An 18,714-nucleotide genomic window follows, 5' to 3' on the forward strand; every position below is an offset into this window, starting at 1 on the left:
TTCATGACAGGAAAGACGTGTGCGACAAAACTGTGGGCTTCATAAATCCACCAACAAGCTCTACAAACAACATAATCAATAAGAACAAATGCTTTCATTTGTTAAAAAAAAGATTTGCACTTAAAACATAAATAGTGCTATAGGTGGGCCAGTGTAAATACTGGTAATGGCAAAATTGCTAGTCCATAAATTCTGTCTGCCTTATGTAAACACATAACAGAATGAACAAAATACAGAGCAGAGACAGTAATGGATTAGCTCACTGATATGATTTAAATGTCAAGTCATTTTGTGGCCTCTTTTACTGCTTAAGAAAGGTCAGCGCCATAAAGTAACACACACACACACATACTCTCTCTCTCTCTCTCTCTCTCTCTCTCTCTCTTTCGCTCTCTGTTTCTCACAAAACCAAATCACAAAGACACCGATTTAATAGCAAGTAGATGAAGCAGACAGTTAAAAATCCAGATCGGACCACACCCAAATACAGTGATAGAGTAATGGCACTGAGACATGGGTGGGGGTAAGGGTGGGGGCTGAAATGAGTAGAGAGGGAAAAGAGAGATGCACTGTAGATGGGACACATAACCTTGATACAGTCACATGATACGCCCAGAGAGAGAGACGGCTGGAGGGAGAAAGTCAAGAACACCACACCCTGTTGTAATTGAAGCAGTACCATGTCCACACACTGATACATGCACACACACAAATGGATATATCTGATTTGTGACTTAGCTGATTTACTAGTAACATGTCTTGAGCAATTCGTCCTTCAGTGTTGTTACCATATAAACAGCCCTCCCCACTTCCACAGACAAACAAGCAGCAGCCCTACAGGCAGACAGCAAACAGCAGCTTTTGCTTTTTGCAACATTAGGCCACAGCCTTTAACATGCTTTTTTCAAAGCAAACTATGAGGCCTCTTGAAGAAATGCAGAGTAAGCAACTGATTATGTCTGTAAATTCATTATTCACTTCCCACAACTGACGCCAGGTTTATGAGGTGTTATAACTAAAAGCTAACAGTAAAATGCAATGCCTGTAACCATAACCAATATCCATTGCTTTTCTATGATACAGGAGGGTTGGTGTGATACCCACTGCCTTGAAAATGGCCGTCATACTAATTTACGGCTTTCCCTTTTTTCGTCTTTCAAGTCCTGTCCAAGTCCCTCGGGAACACATGACGTCAGTTTGCTGTTCCTATTAACAAGATGAGAGAGAGGCCTGGAGTCCACTGGAAAATAAACCACCATACCATCCCACTGCAGATGCTATCAATGCTAAGTAATTTCACTACCCTGGTATCATGGTGTTATGGACTTTGTTGAGATTGTAGGAAGTGTGTGAAGAAGCCTGTAATGTACTGGATAATGGGGGTGGTTTTTCAGGCCATAGAGTCTAGTAGATGTGCATGCAGGCTATGACTTCAGAACAGTACAACACAAAGTACTTAGCTACCAACTGAGACATTAATTGGCTAAATCAGTTATTCTATAGCTAATGCAACCACAAGGGGGCACAAGCCAGTGTCTTCTTGTGCCAGTCCCAAGTCTGGATAAATGCAGAGGGTTGTGTCAGGAAGGGCATCCGACGTAAAACACATGCCAAATTAAAAATACGAATCGTGAAAATGACTTCCATACCGGATCGGTCGGGGCCTGGGTTAACAACGACCGCCACCGGTGCTGTTGACCTACAGGGTACCGGTGGAAATTGGACTACCGTTGGTCAAAGACGAAGAAGGAGAGGAGGAAGGTGTGTTCGTAGGCAGAGAGAGAAGAGGAAAGCTAAGAATGTAGGACTGACAGTAGGGACTTTGAATGTTGGGACTATGACAGGGAAGGCTAGAGAGTTGATCGACATAATGCAGAGAAGGAAGGTGGACATACTGTGTGTCCAGGAGACCAGCTGGAAAGGTAGCAAGGCTAGAAGCTTAGGAGCAGGGTTCAAGTTGTTCTACCATGGGTCAGATAGGAAGAGAAACAGAGTAGGAGTTATCCTGAAAGAGGAGTTTGTGAGGAATGTTCTAGAGGTGAAAAGAGTATCAGACAGGTTGATGAGTCTGAAGCTGGAAATTGAAGGGGTGATGTTCAATGTTGTGAGTGGTTATGCCCCACAGGTAGGATGTGAGTTAGAAGAGAAGGAGAAATTCTGGAGTGAGTTAGATGAAGTGATGCAGAGCATCCCCAGAGGTGAGAGAGTGGTGATTGGTGCAGATTTCAATGGGCATGTAGGTGAAGGGAACAGAGGTGATGAAAATGTGATGGGCAGGTTTGCTCTTCAGGACAGGAACGCAGAAGGACAGATGGTGGTAGACTTTGCAAAGAGGATGGAAATGGCTGTAGTGAACACTTTCTTCCAGAAGAGGCAAGAACATAGGGTGACATGTAAGAGCGGAGGTAGAAGCACTCAGGTGGACTACATCTTGTGTAGACGTTGTAATCTGAAAGAGACCAGTGACTGTAAAGTAGTGGTAGGGGAGAGTGTAGCCAGACAACACAGGATGGTAGTGTGTAAAATGTCTCTGGTGGTGAGGAAAATGAAGAAGACAAAGGAAGAGCAGAGGACGAAGTGGTGGAAGTTGAAAAAGGAAGAATGTAGTTGGCCAGACAAAGAGATAGAGATGGGAAGGATGTGCAGCAGGTTGGGGTGATTAAAGATAGGGTTGGAAATGTATTGACAGGTGCCAAGAGTGTGATGGGAAGATGGAAGGAGTACTTTGAAGAGTTGATGAATGAGGAAAATGAAAGGGAACGAAGAGTAGAAGAGGTGACTGGTGTGGAGCAGGAAGTAGCAAAGATTAGCAAGAGTGAAGTGAGGAGGACGTTGAAGAGGATGAAGAGTGGAAAGGCAGTTGGTCCTGATGACATACCTGTGGAGGTATGGAAGTGTCTAGGAGAGGTGGCAGTAGAGTTTCTGACTAGTTTGTTTAACAAGATCTTGGAGAGTGAGAGGATGCCCGAGGAATGGAGGAGAAGTGTACTGGTGCCAATTTTTAAGAACAAGGGAGATGTGCAGAGCTGTGGCAACTACAGAGGAATAAGCTGATGCGCCATACAATGAAGTTGTGGGAAAGAGTAGTGGAAGCTAGGCTAAGGGCAGAGGTGAGCATTTGTGAACAGCAATATGGTTTCATGCCTAGAAAGAGATGCAGTATTTGCTTTGAGGATGCTGATGGAGAAGTACAGAGAAGGTCATAGGGAGTTGCATTGTGTCTTCGTAGATTTAGAGAAAGCGTATGACAGGGTGCCGAGAGAGGAGCTGTGGTATTGTATGAGGAAGTCTGGAGTGGCAGAGAAGTATGTTAGAGTGGTGCAGGATATGTATGAGAGCTGTAAGACCGTGGTGAGGTGTGCTGTAGGTGTGACAGAGGAGTTCAAGGTGGAGGTGGGTCTGCATCAAGGATCGGCTCTGAGCCCCTTCTTGTTTGCTCTGGTGATGGACAGGCTGACAGATGAGGTTAGACAGGAATCTCCATGGACTATGATGTTTGCGGATGACATTGTGATTTGTAGTGAGAGCAGGGAGCAGGTGGAGAAAAATCTAGAGAGATGGAGTTCTGCTCTGGAAAACAGAGGAATGAAGCTTAGCCGCAGTAAGACAGAATACATGTGTGTCAATGAGAGGGACCCAGGTGGAACCGTGAGGTTACAGGGAGCAGAGGTGAAGAAGGTGCAGGACTTTAAGTACTTAGGGTCAACGGTTCAGAGCAATTGAGACTGTGGAAAAGAGGTGAAGAGGCGAGTGCAAGCAGGTTGGAACGGGTGGAGAAAAGTGTCAGGTGTGTTGTGTGATAAAAGAGTATCAGCAAGAATTAAAGGAAAGGTGTTCAAGACGGTGGTGAGACCAGCAATGTTGTACAGCTTAGAGACAGTGGCACTGAAGAAAAGATAAGAGGCAGAGCTGGAGGTAGCAGAGCTTAAGATGTTGAGGTTCTCTTTGGGAGTGACGAGGATGGACAGGATCAGGAATGAGTACATCAGAGGGACAGCTCATGTTAGATGTTTCGGAGATAAAGTCAGAGAGGCCAGATTGAGGTGGTTTGGACATGTTCAGAGGAGAGACTGTGAATATATTGGTAGAAGGATGCTGAGGTTGGAGCTGCCAGGCAGGAGGTCTAGAGGAAGACCAAAGAGGAGATTTATGGATGTAGTGAGAGAGGACATGAAGTTAATTGGTTTGAGTGAAGAGGATGCAGAGGACAGGGTTAGATGGAGGCATGATGATTGATGACATGATTCGCTGTGGCGACCCCTGAAAGGGAAGAGCCGAAAGGAAAAGAAGAAGTTATTCTATAGCTAAACTAGGATTGTAAGAACAAGTAAAAAGATGTAGGAGTTACAGATTTTTTTGCCAAAAGACCCCAAACTGACTTGTGCACATTGAGCGCATACTGTGAACATAAGTAAATTGACTCACATTTCATGTGCTAGCATTGCTAAAATGCATTGCTAGCATTGCTAAAATGTTGGCAGAACTATTTCCATCTGATGGCTGATCTCATGCAGCGTCAGATGACAAAGAGCATTGAGGCAGAAACTGATTTCACCTCCAAGTCGAATGTATAATGAATAATGAAGCGTGTGACCTAAAATTCGTGGCAACACGAATGATGTTGTCAGACGCACAGAGAGAGAGAAATACCTAGGCAGACAATTAGTCAGACAGACATACATAAAATAACACTGTGAGAAGACAGAGAAAATGATTCAGACTAAATAAAACAGACAAACATTGAATTAGCAGTCACACTTTTCAGTTCTGTTTAAGGCTAAAACCAAACATAAGATTTTGAGTCAGTGCACAGAAAGCATTTTAATTGTTAGACCTAAGTGGTACACAATAAAAGTAACACAAATCCCAGATTTAGATATAATAAGAGTATGGGCATAAAACAGGCATTAAGGTGGTTTTACAAGGTAAACTGCACTCTTCTGATTTACCGACTGCAGGAGAATTTGCGTCACACCATCTTCCTCAGCTTGTGGCAAAACCGGTGCTTTGCCGGCATGTGCGTGTGTTTGTGTCTGTTTGTCTCTGTCTACGCTATGAGACATGCTATTCTCAACAACACAGCGAAAAGCTTTGATGTGTTTTCCTGTGAGAAAACACTTCACTTAATCAACTCAAACACAATGGCAAGCAGTGGAGAGATGAGGAGAGGAGGAAGGTTAAGAAAGAGCTGACGAGAGAGAGCAAACGCATTTACATGAAGGTGTTTCAGCTGAGCTTCTCAGAAGTCCATTGATCACCAACCACGCCCTCCTCTTTCTCCCTCTGACGGGAAGTTCTAAGGCCATAATTAATAATTGACATCTAAATAACTCCCACTGCCCCCAGTCCAAAAAACACCTGCCCTCTATAGAGCATGACTGGCAAAGGATGCAACTTAAGACAAAATCCTTCTATACCCTTCCCTGCTTGAGGATGCATTTCACTAGTCTAGCTTATTTCCTTATATCCTGCAGCTGTGGCCAGTTAATGCAGTCATCTCTATGCATTATGTACTCTCACTGTCTCTCCTTACAACAAAGTTTTCTTTATCACTTTTGATGAACAGCCTTTCATCTAAACAAGAGAAGCACGATGATGACGAACTATGACTCATCTTGTGATGCTATCTCTGCCCTTCAAACATCTATCAGGGTAAAATGGGCCAGTGGGAGATGGTGTCAGATATAACTAGGCCACCCTAACTAGTTATGAGGTACCATGACGACCAAGAAGGACAGTCCAGGATACAGAGTGTCAGGATGCCGTTTGCACCCAAATACAGACATGCTGACATTGTGGATGATCCGGGACAGAAATACCAATGCTTTTGTCACCACCCTATCACCATTACACAGTATGGAAACTAATACGAAACCCATAGATAACCATCATATGACCGTTGCTTGTATATTACATCAGAGCTGGTTCCTTGGTATTTGGAGGCCTGAGTATCATGCCAAATATGGTCACTCTCTGAGGTGAATTTAACCAAGTGGGATATGAATATTCGTGTGTCAATTTTTCAGGTCAACTTTATACGCTGCAGTTGATATGGTTCTGAACAACAGAAAGAAGATCAGAGCTAAAACAATTAGTCGATTAAACGATGAGTCGAAATTGATAAACTAATCTGATAATCACATAATCTTCTGTTTTACTTTTCAAGCAGAAATGCCAAGAATTTGCTGGTTTCAGCTCCTTAAATGTGAGGACTTGCTGCTTCTCTCTGTTTTATATCATTGTAAAGTGAATATCTCTAGGGTTTGGACTGTTGATCGAACAAAACAAGGCATCACCTTGAGCTCTGGGAAACTGAGACATTTTTCACAATTGTCAAACATTTTATAGACAAAACATATAAACAATAAATAAAAAAAAAACAAAAGCTGAAATGATTAGTCAATTATTTGATTAGTCATTTGGCAAAAAAGCCCCACTTTTGATAATCAACTAATCATATATATCGTTATCGTTATATCAAACATTCTATGGTTCCATCTTGTGGGCATGTGCTTGATTGGAAATTGTATATCTTATACCCATATGTATATGGGTTTTGGAGTGTTGGCTAAACAAAACATGCAATCTGCTAAGGCTGGAGCTAACGATTTTTAATTAATCTGCCGATTATTTTGTTGATTAAATTGTCAGAAAGTAGTGACATTTTTCCAGTAGCATTTTTTGGAGCCCAATGGGATGTATTCCAATAGCCTGTTTTGTCTGTCCAAAGCCCCAAAATAATACATATAGATGAGTAGCAAGTCCTCACACTTGAGAAGCAGGAACCAATGAATGTTTGGTATTTGTATTATTTCTGATTATGTTGATGGTATATAGAGAGTGGGACAGTGTACTGGACAGACATATCTTCTAAATCATGCCCAACTACAGTACACAACAATGCAGGTATTTCACAGGAAACAAATATTAATTCTTAATGGCTTTTGGTAACCATCAGTAGAGGTACTGGAGTGGTTGACTTGAGGTAATTCACAGGTCTCTGTGTAAGCACTTATAACCAGACAAGTGCTGTAACAGCTCTGGTAAATACACAACTAATAATGCTGAGTGTGTTTGGGTGTGTGTATTTACATACACCCTATAAAACTGCACCCACAGAGACCCCAATTGGCAATTCCCGTTGGACAACATGCATTGGAAGACAGCTATGGCTATACGTGAGTGTGTGTGTGTGTGTGTGTGTGTGTGTGTGACTGTAGCTGTTCAGAGGTAATGTAATGAAGGCCATGGTTCCATTAGGACTCCCTTCCTCCAGAATCCCATCATACCACTCCCAGTGGAGAAAGAGAGACAGACAGATAGGCAGGCATACACCGAGAGGCAGAAGAGACACAGACAGAGAGGGGGAAAGGAGAGAGATGAAAATGTCAAAGGCTGCAGTGAAATCTGACCTCCTGGCACATCAGGATCTTAGTGTAGGGACCAGTGGTGGGGAGGAGTGTGGGGCAGACAGGGTGAAGGGAGGGAGAGAGGTATTTTGTAGAGAAGTGAGAGATGAATAGGAGCGACATCCAAGAAGACAAGGAGAAAACTAGGGTAAAGAGTCAAACCCCCGTTTTAAGGCAGTGAGAGGAGGTGAGGCTCTGGAGGAGGAAGGATGGATGGCGAGCTGAAACGAAAGCGGGGAAGGAATGTGGTGCAGGAAGAGCGGTAAAAGGAAGGGAAAGATACAGTAAGTTTATTGAAAAGGGATTTTCCCACAAAGCTGAGTAAGAAATAAGCCAAGTTGGCTAGTCCTAAACACAAATGTCTGTATTTTAAATATATTATATTATATCTAGACATAATCTAGATATAATATTTAAAATACAGACATTTGTATTTGGAGATAAACAAATTCCTTATATGTTTTTATATTCTGCAGGATCAAACGTATCTATGAGAGCATATATCTAAAGGCCAGCATGTCTCAACTGAAGCCTGGAGGTTCTAAGATTTCAATTATCAATATCCGACTGCAGTGGACATAAAATCCAGTCCTGAATTGATCTCTGCAAACTGAGCTCTTAAGTATCCACTATTTAACCACAGGAAAGTGGACTAGCACAGGCAGAGGGTTGATAAACTATGACGCAGTCTCTGTATTGTTCAGACAGAGGAGAAAGCAAAACTGTGGGAAGCAATCGCTCAGCACCAGCCCAGAGCAGTGAGTAAATGCCCAGTGACACAGGTTCACACACAGAGACATGGACACACAGCCACTTGGCTAGGATGAAGCTATTTTCCTCCAGGACAATCACACGAGACAGGCAGTATTTTTAGACCTGCAAGTTAAGAGCCTCACATCACATTGTGTCCCTTGTGTCATTTTCTCTTTTTGTCTCACATACGTGGATCTGTTATTTCTGTATTGAGTTCTGTCTCAACATTACGTTTTATTAGCTATATTCCATTAGATGTTGCTCACACTTTTCTCTATCACAGAACCTCCACCAGCTTAAAGTATCAGTTCACCTGAATCACAGAAAACATAGTTTTCCACTTAACCTCTATTGGCATCTAGCCACACATATACAGTAGTTATTAACAGTAGATTTTGAGATATTCAATGGTGATACATCTGTACCATCACTATACAAAGAAGATGAATAGAATTTTGTTTGTGGTTTTCAAAGCATTGAAAATGCCATTTAAAAAACGAAACAGCAATGTGTCTTCCTAAAAAATAATGTCCTGTTAAGTCGGGGTAATTCAGAGACATTGCTATGAACAGTTTTCATTGAAAGGTATTGTCTGTCGAAGGTAGGAAAAACTAAAAACCATCTACAGCAAGGTCTGTGGATTATCCTGAGAAACCAGGTTATTGTTTCTGGAAAGACATTTTCTGTTGTGTTCAACAAATAAAACTATCTACAGGACTAGATGCAATGACACATTCAGGAGAAGGTAGATTAAATTCTACCTTTTGGAACAGCTAAAATTATCGTAAAAAGCACAATTACTTAACCCAAGTAATTCACCCAGTCATGAACCCACAGAGACTCCCCCAACTCTGCAGGTCATTAAAGCTTTTTAGCCTCTTAGCTCATTTTTGTGGTTTTAGAGCACGCAAATGTACTTCAGTCTCACTGCTTTCACCAACTCCAGTTCCAACAGCAGCAAAGACAATGCTCTGATAAAACCACTGTGCACTGCCTTCCCAGCACCAAACTGCAGACAGACAAAGTAGCAGCTAGCTGTTGAAGAAAGTCAAACATCTAGCAAGCTAACGACACAGATATTTTTCACAGGAGCTGGAGGAAACCCAAACTATAGCTAAAAGGAGAGTGAATATTAAACTTATATTTGTCAGGTGGCCAGAAACACAAATATAAATTAATGCTAATGTTGCTCCGTGTCTGCTGGATTTGTACATGGGCAAATGTTTACTAACATGTTAGATTAGATTAGATTCAACTTTATTGTCACTACACATGTACAAGTATAAGGCAATGAAATGCAGTTTAGGTCTAACCAGAAGTGCAATAAGCAAGTGCAGGATATAAAATATGTGCATTAATGCAAGATAGAGCAATATTATGAAAATGTTTTACAAGTGGTACTATGGACATTATATACAGATGGCATTACTATAAACAGAAGTATACTGATGGATATGTACAATAATGAATGGATGAATTGGACTGGGCAGAACAGTAGTGCAATGAATATTAAGTAGTACAAATTATGGACAGGATTCAGTACATAGTACTGGAGGGCAAATGGTGCAGTATATGTATAAATAAATAGTCCTGTAGTGCAAATGAACATGTGGTACATGTAGCAAAAACAATATAGCAGCAGCAACAACAATATAGCAGCATTTAAAGTTAAGGTATATGAGGGGACAGTAGAATCAGTGGAATCAGTGGGGGGCAGAGTTCAGTAGGAAGATAGCTCTGGGAAAAAAGTCTGCTGGTCCTTGTCCAGAGGCACCTGAGGCGCCTGCCGGAAGACAGGGGAGAAAACATTCTCTGTGCGGGGTGTGAGGAGTCCTTAAGAATGCTGCGGGCTCGACGCAGACAGCGTTTCCTCTGGATATCTTCAATGGCTGGACGTGGAGTCCCTGTGATGCGCTGGGCAGTTTTCACCACCCGCTCCAGTGCCTTGCGCTCTGCAGCAGAGCAGTTCCCATACCAGACTGTGACACAGTTGGTTAGGATGCTCGCTACTGTGCAGCGATAGAAGTTCACCAGGATAGCTGAGGACAGCTGGTTCTTCTTCAGTGTCCTCAGGAAGAAGAAGCGCTGGTGAGCCTTCTTTACCAATGTCATGTTAGCCATGACTACTTTATAAGCCAATATTATGTCAGGGCTGTGTCAGTCAGCTTGTTGTGGAGTTCTTCTGCCTCAAAATGGCAAAAAAGCCACAACAAAAATAAACAATTAATATAACTTTAAAGGCCCTACACACCCATAGTTCACCCACATAGGTGTTTTCACTTATATTGCCTGATTAGACTGGGTGGGCATGTACAGATTGTGCTTGATTGGCATATTCCTCATTCTGCTGTTTCACCTATTAAGGAGGAACAACTTACACCTTTATCATTCTTATGGTGTACAACGGTACATTGAGTTTGATGACCTCACATAACTCCCAGCATAGCCCCACCCACCTTTAACCTGGTGGGTGTGTTGGGGCTTTAAGCAATGGTATAATCAAAAAGGCAATGTTGAAAATCAAAATAATTTTTATACTTTTATCTTCCAATGTCCAATTCTACTTGCAGTATAGTCCTTACTAACACCAAGTCCCACTCTTGGCCGTGGGAGGGTGTAGACAAAAGGAAAAACCACAGACAGACCAACCAGTAGGAGTTACTGGTGCCGCGACAAGGACATGATCATTCATCACCACTGCCACTCAATGGAATCATGTTGGAGGCACTGCTGCTAGGGACTAAACATGTATCTCTGCAGTGATTATTCCCCTGTACCACCCAGGTGCCTCAGATAGTGTGATACCTTCACAAATCTGAACCTTCAATTATCCAAAACTACATTGTGCCTTTATGGTGGATCAAAAGGAACACATTTACTCTCATGTGCCTTTACTGTAACAGTAAAGGAGAGTAAATTTACTGGTACATCAGTGAAATTTGTACATTTGGAGTACAAAAATGAACCTCTTGAGAGTGTAGGAGTATAAGGAAAATACTGTGTTTTTTGTGCTCTGGGTGAAGTGACCACTTAATAGTTAACAGCACACATCCCATTTTAGCTGCCGAAAGAAGTTTCCATGGAGGAAGAGTAAAGCCAAAAAAACCCCAAACTTTAATTTGAGAGGTGAATAGGAGGACTTCAAGTAAACGTACAACTATGCTTCCAAGTCAAAAGCTGCTGCTGCTGAGGACAAGATCACAGCTGAGGAGACGTGCTTATTCAAGTTGAGCTGAGGTAATATACTGGTATGTAGATACTGTAAGATCTGCATACATGTGGATATAGATCTCAGTAAATGACACCAGCTAAAAAAATGTAAATTGTGTGCAAAGATTAGCTTTAAGTGTGACTTCTTTTACCAGTTTAGCCTCCAAAAACACTTAACATCAAGCTAAAGAGACACACATGCACATGTTGAGCACAAGTTATGAAGAAAACACCAACAAAAGGACATAACTATTCAGATTCCCACAGCATTCCCTCAGTGTGCTCACGTAATCGTGAACACACAAACACCAGTTTGAGCAGTGTCGATTTTTCAGTTCTGATGACACAAAAACTCCCGATTGCAACCAAGCATGTGAGCTCAATGGCCCCACCCTAAAAGAAGAGACTCAAGTGTGCGTCTGTGTGTGTGTGTGTGTGTGTACATGTAGCACTACAGTCCATTACTGAAATCACATTAGCCTGAGAGAGTGCACTGAGACAGGAAACAGCCATCTACCATCTCCTGACTCACTTTCTCTGAATACACAAACACACACATTACATGATCACATCTAGATGGTAACACTAACATTCATTTTCTAGTTTACACATTTATGAAAACTGACTCTAAATGAATGGACTGTATGGATTTAATTTTTCCTATTAAGCTCATGCGCAGCAGTGTATCAATTCATTATAAAACAGCTAGGTCTTAGCAATAAATATATCTGGTGGAGTTGTTTTTTAGATTTGGAGAGGGTAGGAGAGGGGGAAGAAGCTGCATAGTAATATCAAAATTTCATTCCACACAAGGACAGAAAGACTTACTGGCAAACCAGCCCAGCCCAAGAGTGGCCTGAGATCACATAGTGCACACACACACACACACACACACACACACACACACACTTTACCCAACAATGCATTATGATGAAGGAGAACCACAAGCAAGCAGACTTTATAAGCAAGCAGACTTTATATACAGTGTGTGTGAATATGTGAGCTTGTGTGTCTGAGACAAAATGAGCGCAATCTAACTACCAGTGTTTGACACCTATTAAAATTCACAAGAGACCAGAACTAGATAAACTACTTGCAATATGTCATGTTTGGGGTAGAAGGGTAAACTCATCAGAAGTCACAATCAGGATGATCATCCTCTGACCAGTGAAGCATAATATGGTCCATGTAAACAGTAGATCTCCAGTGGTATATGTGCAGTGGTAAACACTCCTCACTCCTCCTCGCCTGTAATAGTAACTAGTGAAGGCAGTGCAAGTCTAGTGGTGTTTATTTTGACGACCATAAAAACAGGCACAATTGGCCTGTTTGGGTATTATCACATACCCCTCACTCTTAAATCAAAACAGACGGCATTTTCTCTGCAGGAAAAGCTTGCTTCTGTTAGCAGCTAATTTGAACACAATTTAATGCAACATCGGAGACAATCTGTCAGATCACCAGCGCCGATGTGCTTTAAAGCACGGCAACGCCTTTGAGTGATCTTTCTAAAGCGTACAGCATCAGCAGCGGTGCTCGTTACACGGCTGACTGGGCCAGTCAATGCAGAGAGCAGGCTGCGGACAGACACCCACCTGCCGTATTCGGTTCTGGTGCAGCGGTGGTGGAGGTCCACCCTCGGGGGACGTGTTGCTCGAAGAGGCCATTTTCAAGTCACAGTCGGAGCCGCCGCCCCTGGAGCGACTTTCTTCAGGGCTACTTGACATTCTTGTCTCAGGCTGACTACTGCTGGAGGCGACGCGGTCAGTGAGGGTCCCTTTTGCCGGTGCAAGGTGGATTTCTGTGCGGGCCTCAGAATCCAGAAGGCTCTGCAGGGCCCGGGATCATTCTGCGGCGTCAGAGACAGTCTGTTATCAAGCGTGACAAAATATAATACAGTGATTCTTCCAGATTGTCAAACCAAAACGAGCGCTCCCTCCGTTCAGGGATGCTCTCTGTGTGTTGCTGTATGCCTGCTTGTGTATGTGTATGGAGATGTGAACGCGCTTCAGATGCGCTTCCCCGAAACTCCGCAGGATCAATGCTGCCTTCATGGACAGTCGGAAACTTTGTTAACACACCTTGATTAGGATGATCAATTTTGAAACGCAGTCATTTTCTGACACTCGAGTCGCTGAAATACGATACGATTACGATACCTATTTTTTTACTCTTTATGTTTTTTTTAACATAGCCTACTACACCACTTTTACTACCACTGAGAAAAATAGCTCTGCTCCACTTGATCCCTATAATAAAAAAAACAGACCTATAACAAAACATTTTGTGACACGACCATTCCCAACAAATGGTACATGAACGCACCGACAAGGAGTAGTGAGCTCCTGTTTTGCTTTTTGTTGCCCCCACCCCTCGGTGCTTCTGCAGCAGCCGTAGCTTCAGACGGGAAAGTTAGATACCAGTGTGGTCATGATGCTCCATGATTCAATGAAAACTAGTAAGATTGCTTACACAAATATTAAATCATCGTAGCCCAGACACATTGGGTTGGTCTTACATAATGTAATCCCTCTCTTAGTATTCTTATGCCCCCACCTTGGCCTGTGTGTCCTCACTGACCTACAAATTTAATGGAGGTTGACAGGGCAAAATCAATAACAATGTGACATTTAAAAACCAGGCAGAACTCCGATAGAGGAGGGAGAAGTGGAGAAGGAGGTGTAAGAAATCATGTTAAAAAGACAAAACCTACACTGTTTGGACATAGTCTTCAGATTGAGGTTGTCACTGGAATCATTTTGTTAGAGACATTATTGTAATTTAGGTCCATAAAGGCAATTTCCTAGTGGTTGGCCGGCCCCATCAGCAATGACTACTTTGGGCCTTCTGCTACTATAATGGTTAGATTTTGGACATGTAATAGGTCTGGTGTAAGATTGCCCAATCTGAATAAGTGAACATCCGAAATCATCCGGGGGGGGTAACACCAACACAAGGGATGCCAACAGACTGAACAAGCTGGTGAGGAAGACTAGCTCCGTAGCTGGAGCTGAACTGAACAATCTGGAGGTGGTTGAGGACACGATCCTGGAGATCCCCTCCCATCCCCTCTATGATGAGCTAGTGAAGATAAGGTGCCTCATCTCTCCAATCACTATTTCACACAGGGCCATGTAGGTTTGGATTTTGTTTTCCCTTAATAATAACAACCTTCATTAAAAAACTGCATTTTGTATTTACTTGTGTTATCTTTGACTAATATTTAAATTTGTTTGATGATCTGAAACATTTAAGTGTGACAAACATGCAAAAAAAAAAAAAAAGAAAGAAATCAGGAAGGGGGCAAACACTTTTTCACACCACTGTATATATCTATATTTATAGACAGACTGTACTATGTCCAGTCATTCATTCACTCAGAAATCCAGTGCAAATATCTAGGGCCTGCTGCTCAGTGTTCTTGAGTTTTATTTACATTTTTATTCTTATTATCTTGGTTTTGTTCTGTACTCTTATTTTACAATACTCTTACTCTATAATACAAGTCAGAGCTCCTGAGTCCTAGTCTTGCCATTTTACTTGGGGTCCAATAAGGTCTATTGATAATTTTATAATTAATCAGACGTGTCTGCATTTCCCTTGATACTTCAGATAGTTAATTTGAGGACTATTATCATCTTTAAAATATTATTTAAAAAAATAAATAAATTTAAAAGTGGGTTTCAGACAGCCTTAAGGCTTTACCAAAAATGCTCCCACAATGTCTAACATAGTAAGAGGTGCAAAAAAGCAGAGGACCGGTCACTCAGCACTGTAATTTAAGTTTCCTTTAACTGTTGAATCGGAAGCTGTGAATCGAAAGATAACTTCAGCGTCGTCAGTTGCTAATGGTTCAAGAACCAGTGCAACATGGTGGATTTTCTAAAATAAAGTTGTTTCATCAAAATCTGGGGTCATCAGGTGAGTTGTGTGCACTGTACTTGATGGAAACTGGGAGGCAACAGGGGCCCAACAGCTAATGTATGCCCCTGGGCCTGCAAACAGGTTAATCTGGCCATGTTCTTAAGGGTTGTGTTATGTTTCCTGCGTGCTGCAACTAAATGCTAATTATGTTATTGCAATTTCCTTTTTCATACTGCATTATCCTAGAAATAACTGTTCCTATTTAAATACCAAATCATATATCTAGAAATATCTAGAACCTAAAACAAGACAAATGTTGTTCTTTGTAAAACTTCTACCCAATTAGTGTAAATGATTGCTAAGTGACTGCTCTAGTATGGTAGGGATGTCTTTCACAAACAAGTGATGATGCTTTATATATATATATATATATATATATATATATATATATATATATATATATATATATATATATATATATATATATATATATACACAGGGTCACCAATAGCGGCTGGATAGCTCAATTGGTAAGTCAAGTTCGAATCCCTTCGGGACGCATTGAGCAATGACCATCATCCAGTGTGGAACGGCTGGATAGCTCGATTTGGTAGGCCACGGGACATTCACGGGGGAACAAGGGTTCGAATCCCCTGAGCAATGACCCATCATCCAGTGTGGGTCCTTAGGCAAGACCCTTCACGCGGCTGCCTACCTCATGATGATGAGTGACGATGAAACACATGACATGCCGGCTCAGACGTCGCCCGGCCAAACAAGGTCTGCGTCAGGTGTTGGGGAACCAGGGCATCGAGACGACAAATGGGCTACTGGAACAAGACGGCGATGGGCGAGATGCGATAATAAGGCTCTGTTGGAATGCTACTAGCACTCGAAACTGCCAAACAAAGACTCCAAGCCTTGGCTAGCCGCCTAAAGAGATACACGAGAGATAATGAAGCCAGAAGAATAAACCGGCTTTTCGCAACTCAACCTGCGAAAGTGTACGCTCAATGGCAGGGTAATAACAGCAGAGCAGACCCACTAAGGCTGAAAACGGAACAGTACTGGAAAAGTATATGGGAAAGGGAGGCATCACACAACAGCGATGCACAGTGGCTGGCCGCCCTGAGTACTACTGGCTAAAGAAGCTCACTGCACTCCATGAGCACCTAGCAGCACAAATGAACCAGCTGCTAAGAGATGGGACGCACCCTGAATGGCTTACCGAAGGGCGCACAATCCTGATCCTGAAGGATCCCGCAAAGGGTACAGTCCCATCCAACTATCGGCCAATAACCTGTCTCTCCACAACATGGAAGCTCATGTCAGGCATCATCGCGGCTAAGATAAGTGGACACATGGATCAATACATGAGCAAAGCACAGAAGGGCATTGGCAGAGGAACCAGAGGAGCCAAACACCAACTCCTGGTTGACAGAACAGTCACCCAAGACTGCAGAGCCCGACACACCAACCTGTGCACTGCCTGGATTGATTACAAGAAAGCATATGACTCAATGCCGCACACATGGATCACTGAATGCTTGGAGATGTACAACATCAACAGGACTCTAAGAGACTGAGGAACTGAGGACTCTGAAGAGGCTGTGGAAAACCACCCTTGAGGCCAAAGGCAAGCCACTTGCACAAGTATCCATCAAATGTGGCATATGCCAAGGAGATGCTCTGTCCCCACTGCTGTTCTGCATAGGACTGAACCCCCTCAGCCAAATAATCAACAAGACTGGCTATGGATACCGACTCAGGAACGGGGCCACCATCAGTCACCTCCTCTACATGGATGACATCAAGCTATATGCTAAGAGCGAGCGGGACATCGACTCACTGATCCACACCACCAGGATCTACAGCTCTGACACTGGGATGTCATTCGGGCTTGAGAAGTGCAGTCGAATGGTGACAAAGAGAGGGCAGGTAGTCCACACAGAAGGGGTCTCACTCCCAGAAGGAACAATAGCAGACATTGAGGATGGTTACAAGTACCTTGGAATACCACAGGCAAATGGCAACCTCGAAGAGGCAACAAGGAAGACGGCAACGGCCAAATACCTCCAACGAGTAAGACAAGTCCTAAGAAGTCAGCTCAATGGCAAGAACAAGGCCCAGGCAATAAACAGCTACGCCCTACCAGTGATCAGATACCCTGCGGGAATAATAAGGTGGCCAAAGGAAGAGATACAGACCACAGACGTTAAGACGCGAAAGCTCCTCACCATGCATGGAGGGTTCCATCCCAAATCCAGCACCCTGAGACTGCACGCTAGCCGTAAGGAAGGCGGCCGTGGACTAGTGAGTGTGAGAGCCACTATCCAGGATGAAACATCCAAGATCCACAAGTACATCCAAGATAAGGCCCCAACAGATGACGTGCTCAGGGAATGTCTCAGGCAATGGAGAACAGAGGAAGACGTGCTGGAGGAAGGACCATCATGGGAGGACAAAACCCTACACGGGATGTACCACCGAACATAACTGAAGTGGCTGATATCAAGAAGTCCTACCAATGGCTAGAGCGGGCTGGATTGAAGGACAGCACAGAGGCACTCATCATGGCTGCACAGGAGCAGGCCCTGAGCACCAGAGCAATAGAGGCCCAGATCTACCACACCAGACAAGACCCAAGGTGTAGGCTGTGCAAAGAGGCCCCTGAGACAATCCAGCACATAACTGCAGGGTGTAAGATGCTGGCAGGAAAAGCATACATGGAGCGCCATAACCAAGTAGCTGGCATAGTGTACAGGAACATCTGCACTGAGTATGGACTGGAAACCCCAAGGTCAAAGTGGGAAACACCTCCAAAGGTGGTAGAGAATGACTGAGCCAAGATCCTGTGGGACTTCCAGATCCAGACTGACAGAATGGTAATGGCGAACCAGCCTGACATCGTGGTGGTTGACAAACAGCAGAGGAAAGCCGTTGTGGTTGACGTGGCAATACCAAGCGATGGCAACATCAGGAAAAAGGAACATGAAAAACTAGAGAAGTATCAAGGGCTAAGAGAAGAGCTGGAGAAGGCCTGGAAGGTGAAGGCAACAGTGGTGCCCGTGGTCATCGGAGCACTCGGGGCAGTGACCCCCAAACTGGAGGAGTGGCTACAGCAGATCCCTGGAAGAACACCAGACATCTCGGTCCAGAAGAGTGCAGTACTGGGAACAGCAAAGATACTGCGCAGAACCCTCAAGCACCCGCGCAGGGCGAAGGACAAAGTTTTTATATATATATATATGCAACACTGCCCCTCTTTTTCCTCTGCATGGTATCACACTCGAAACTCAATACTGTCCTACAAGCCATGTTATGGCAGTGGCCAAACCAATTGTAAAATACATCCTGCCTTGATATTCTGAATCTAAAAATGAAACAGTACACAATAACTACTACACAATCTAGACGTAAACTCATTACTTTAAGGATTCACTGAGATCACCTTGGATACAGAAATCAGACAGGTAAA

The 18,714-nt window shown here is 43.2% G+C and overlaps 1 protein-coding gene across 2 annotated transcripts in view; it reads right to left on the reverse strand.

Moving 5' to 3' along the window:
- Positions 1 to 13,812, reverse strand: part of LOC122873220 (ankyrin-3-like) — a 77,530-nt gene extending 63,718 nt beyond the window's left edge. The window contains exon 1 of one of the 2 annotated variants that reach the window (XM_044189642.1): positions 12,968 to 13,812. In XM_044189642.1, coding sequence (XP_044045577.1) covers positions 12,968 to 13,099 — 132 coding nt within the window. In that variant the 5' untranslated portion in view covers positions 13,100 to 13,812. The remainder of the gene's footprint in view (positions 1 to 12,967) is intronic. The other variant, XM_044189638.1, reaches the window with a different exon arrangement.
- Positions 13,813 to 18,714: the final 4,902 nt, after the last annotated feature.

Source organism: Siniperca chuatsi, linkage group LG3, assembly GCF_020085105.1.
Source record: "Siniperca chuatsi isolate FFG_IHB_CAS linkage group LG3, ASM2008510v1, whole genome shotgun sequence".
NCBI lineage: Eukaryota > Metazoa > Chordata > Actinopteri > Centrarchiformes > Sinipercidae > Siniperca > Siniperca chuatsi.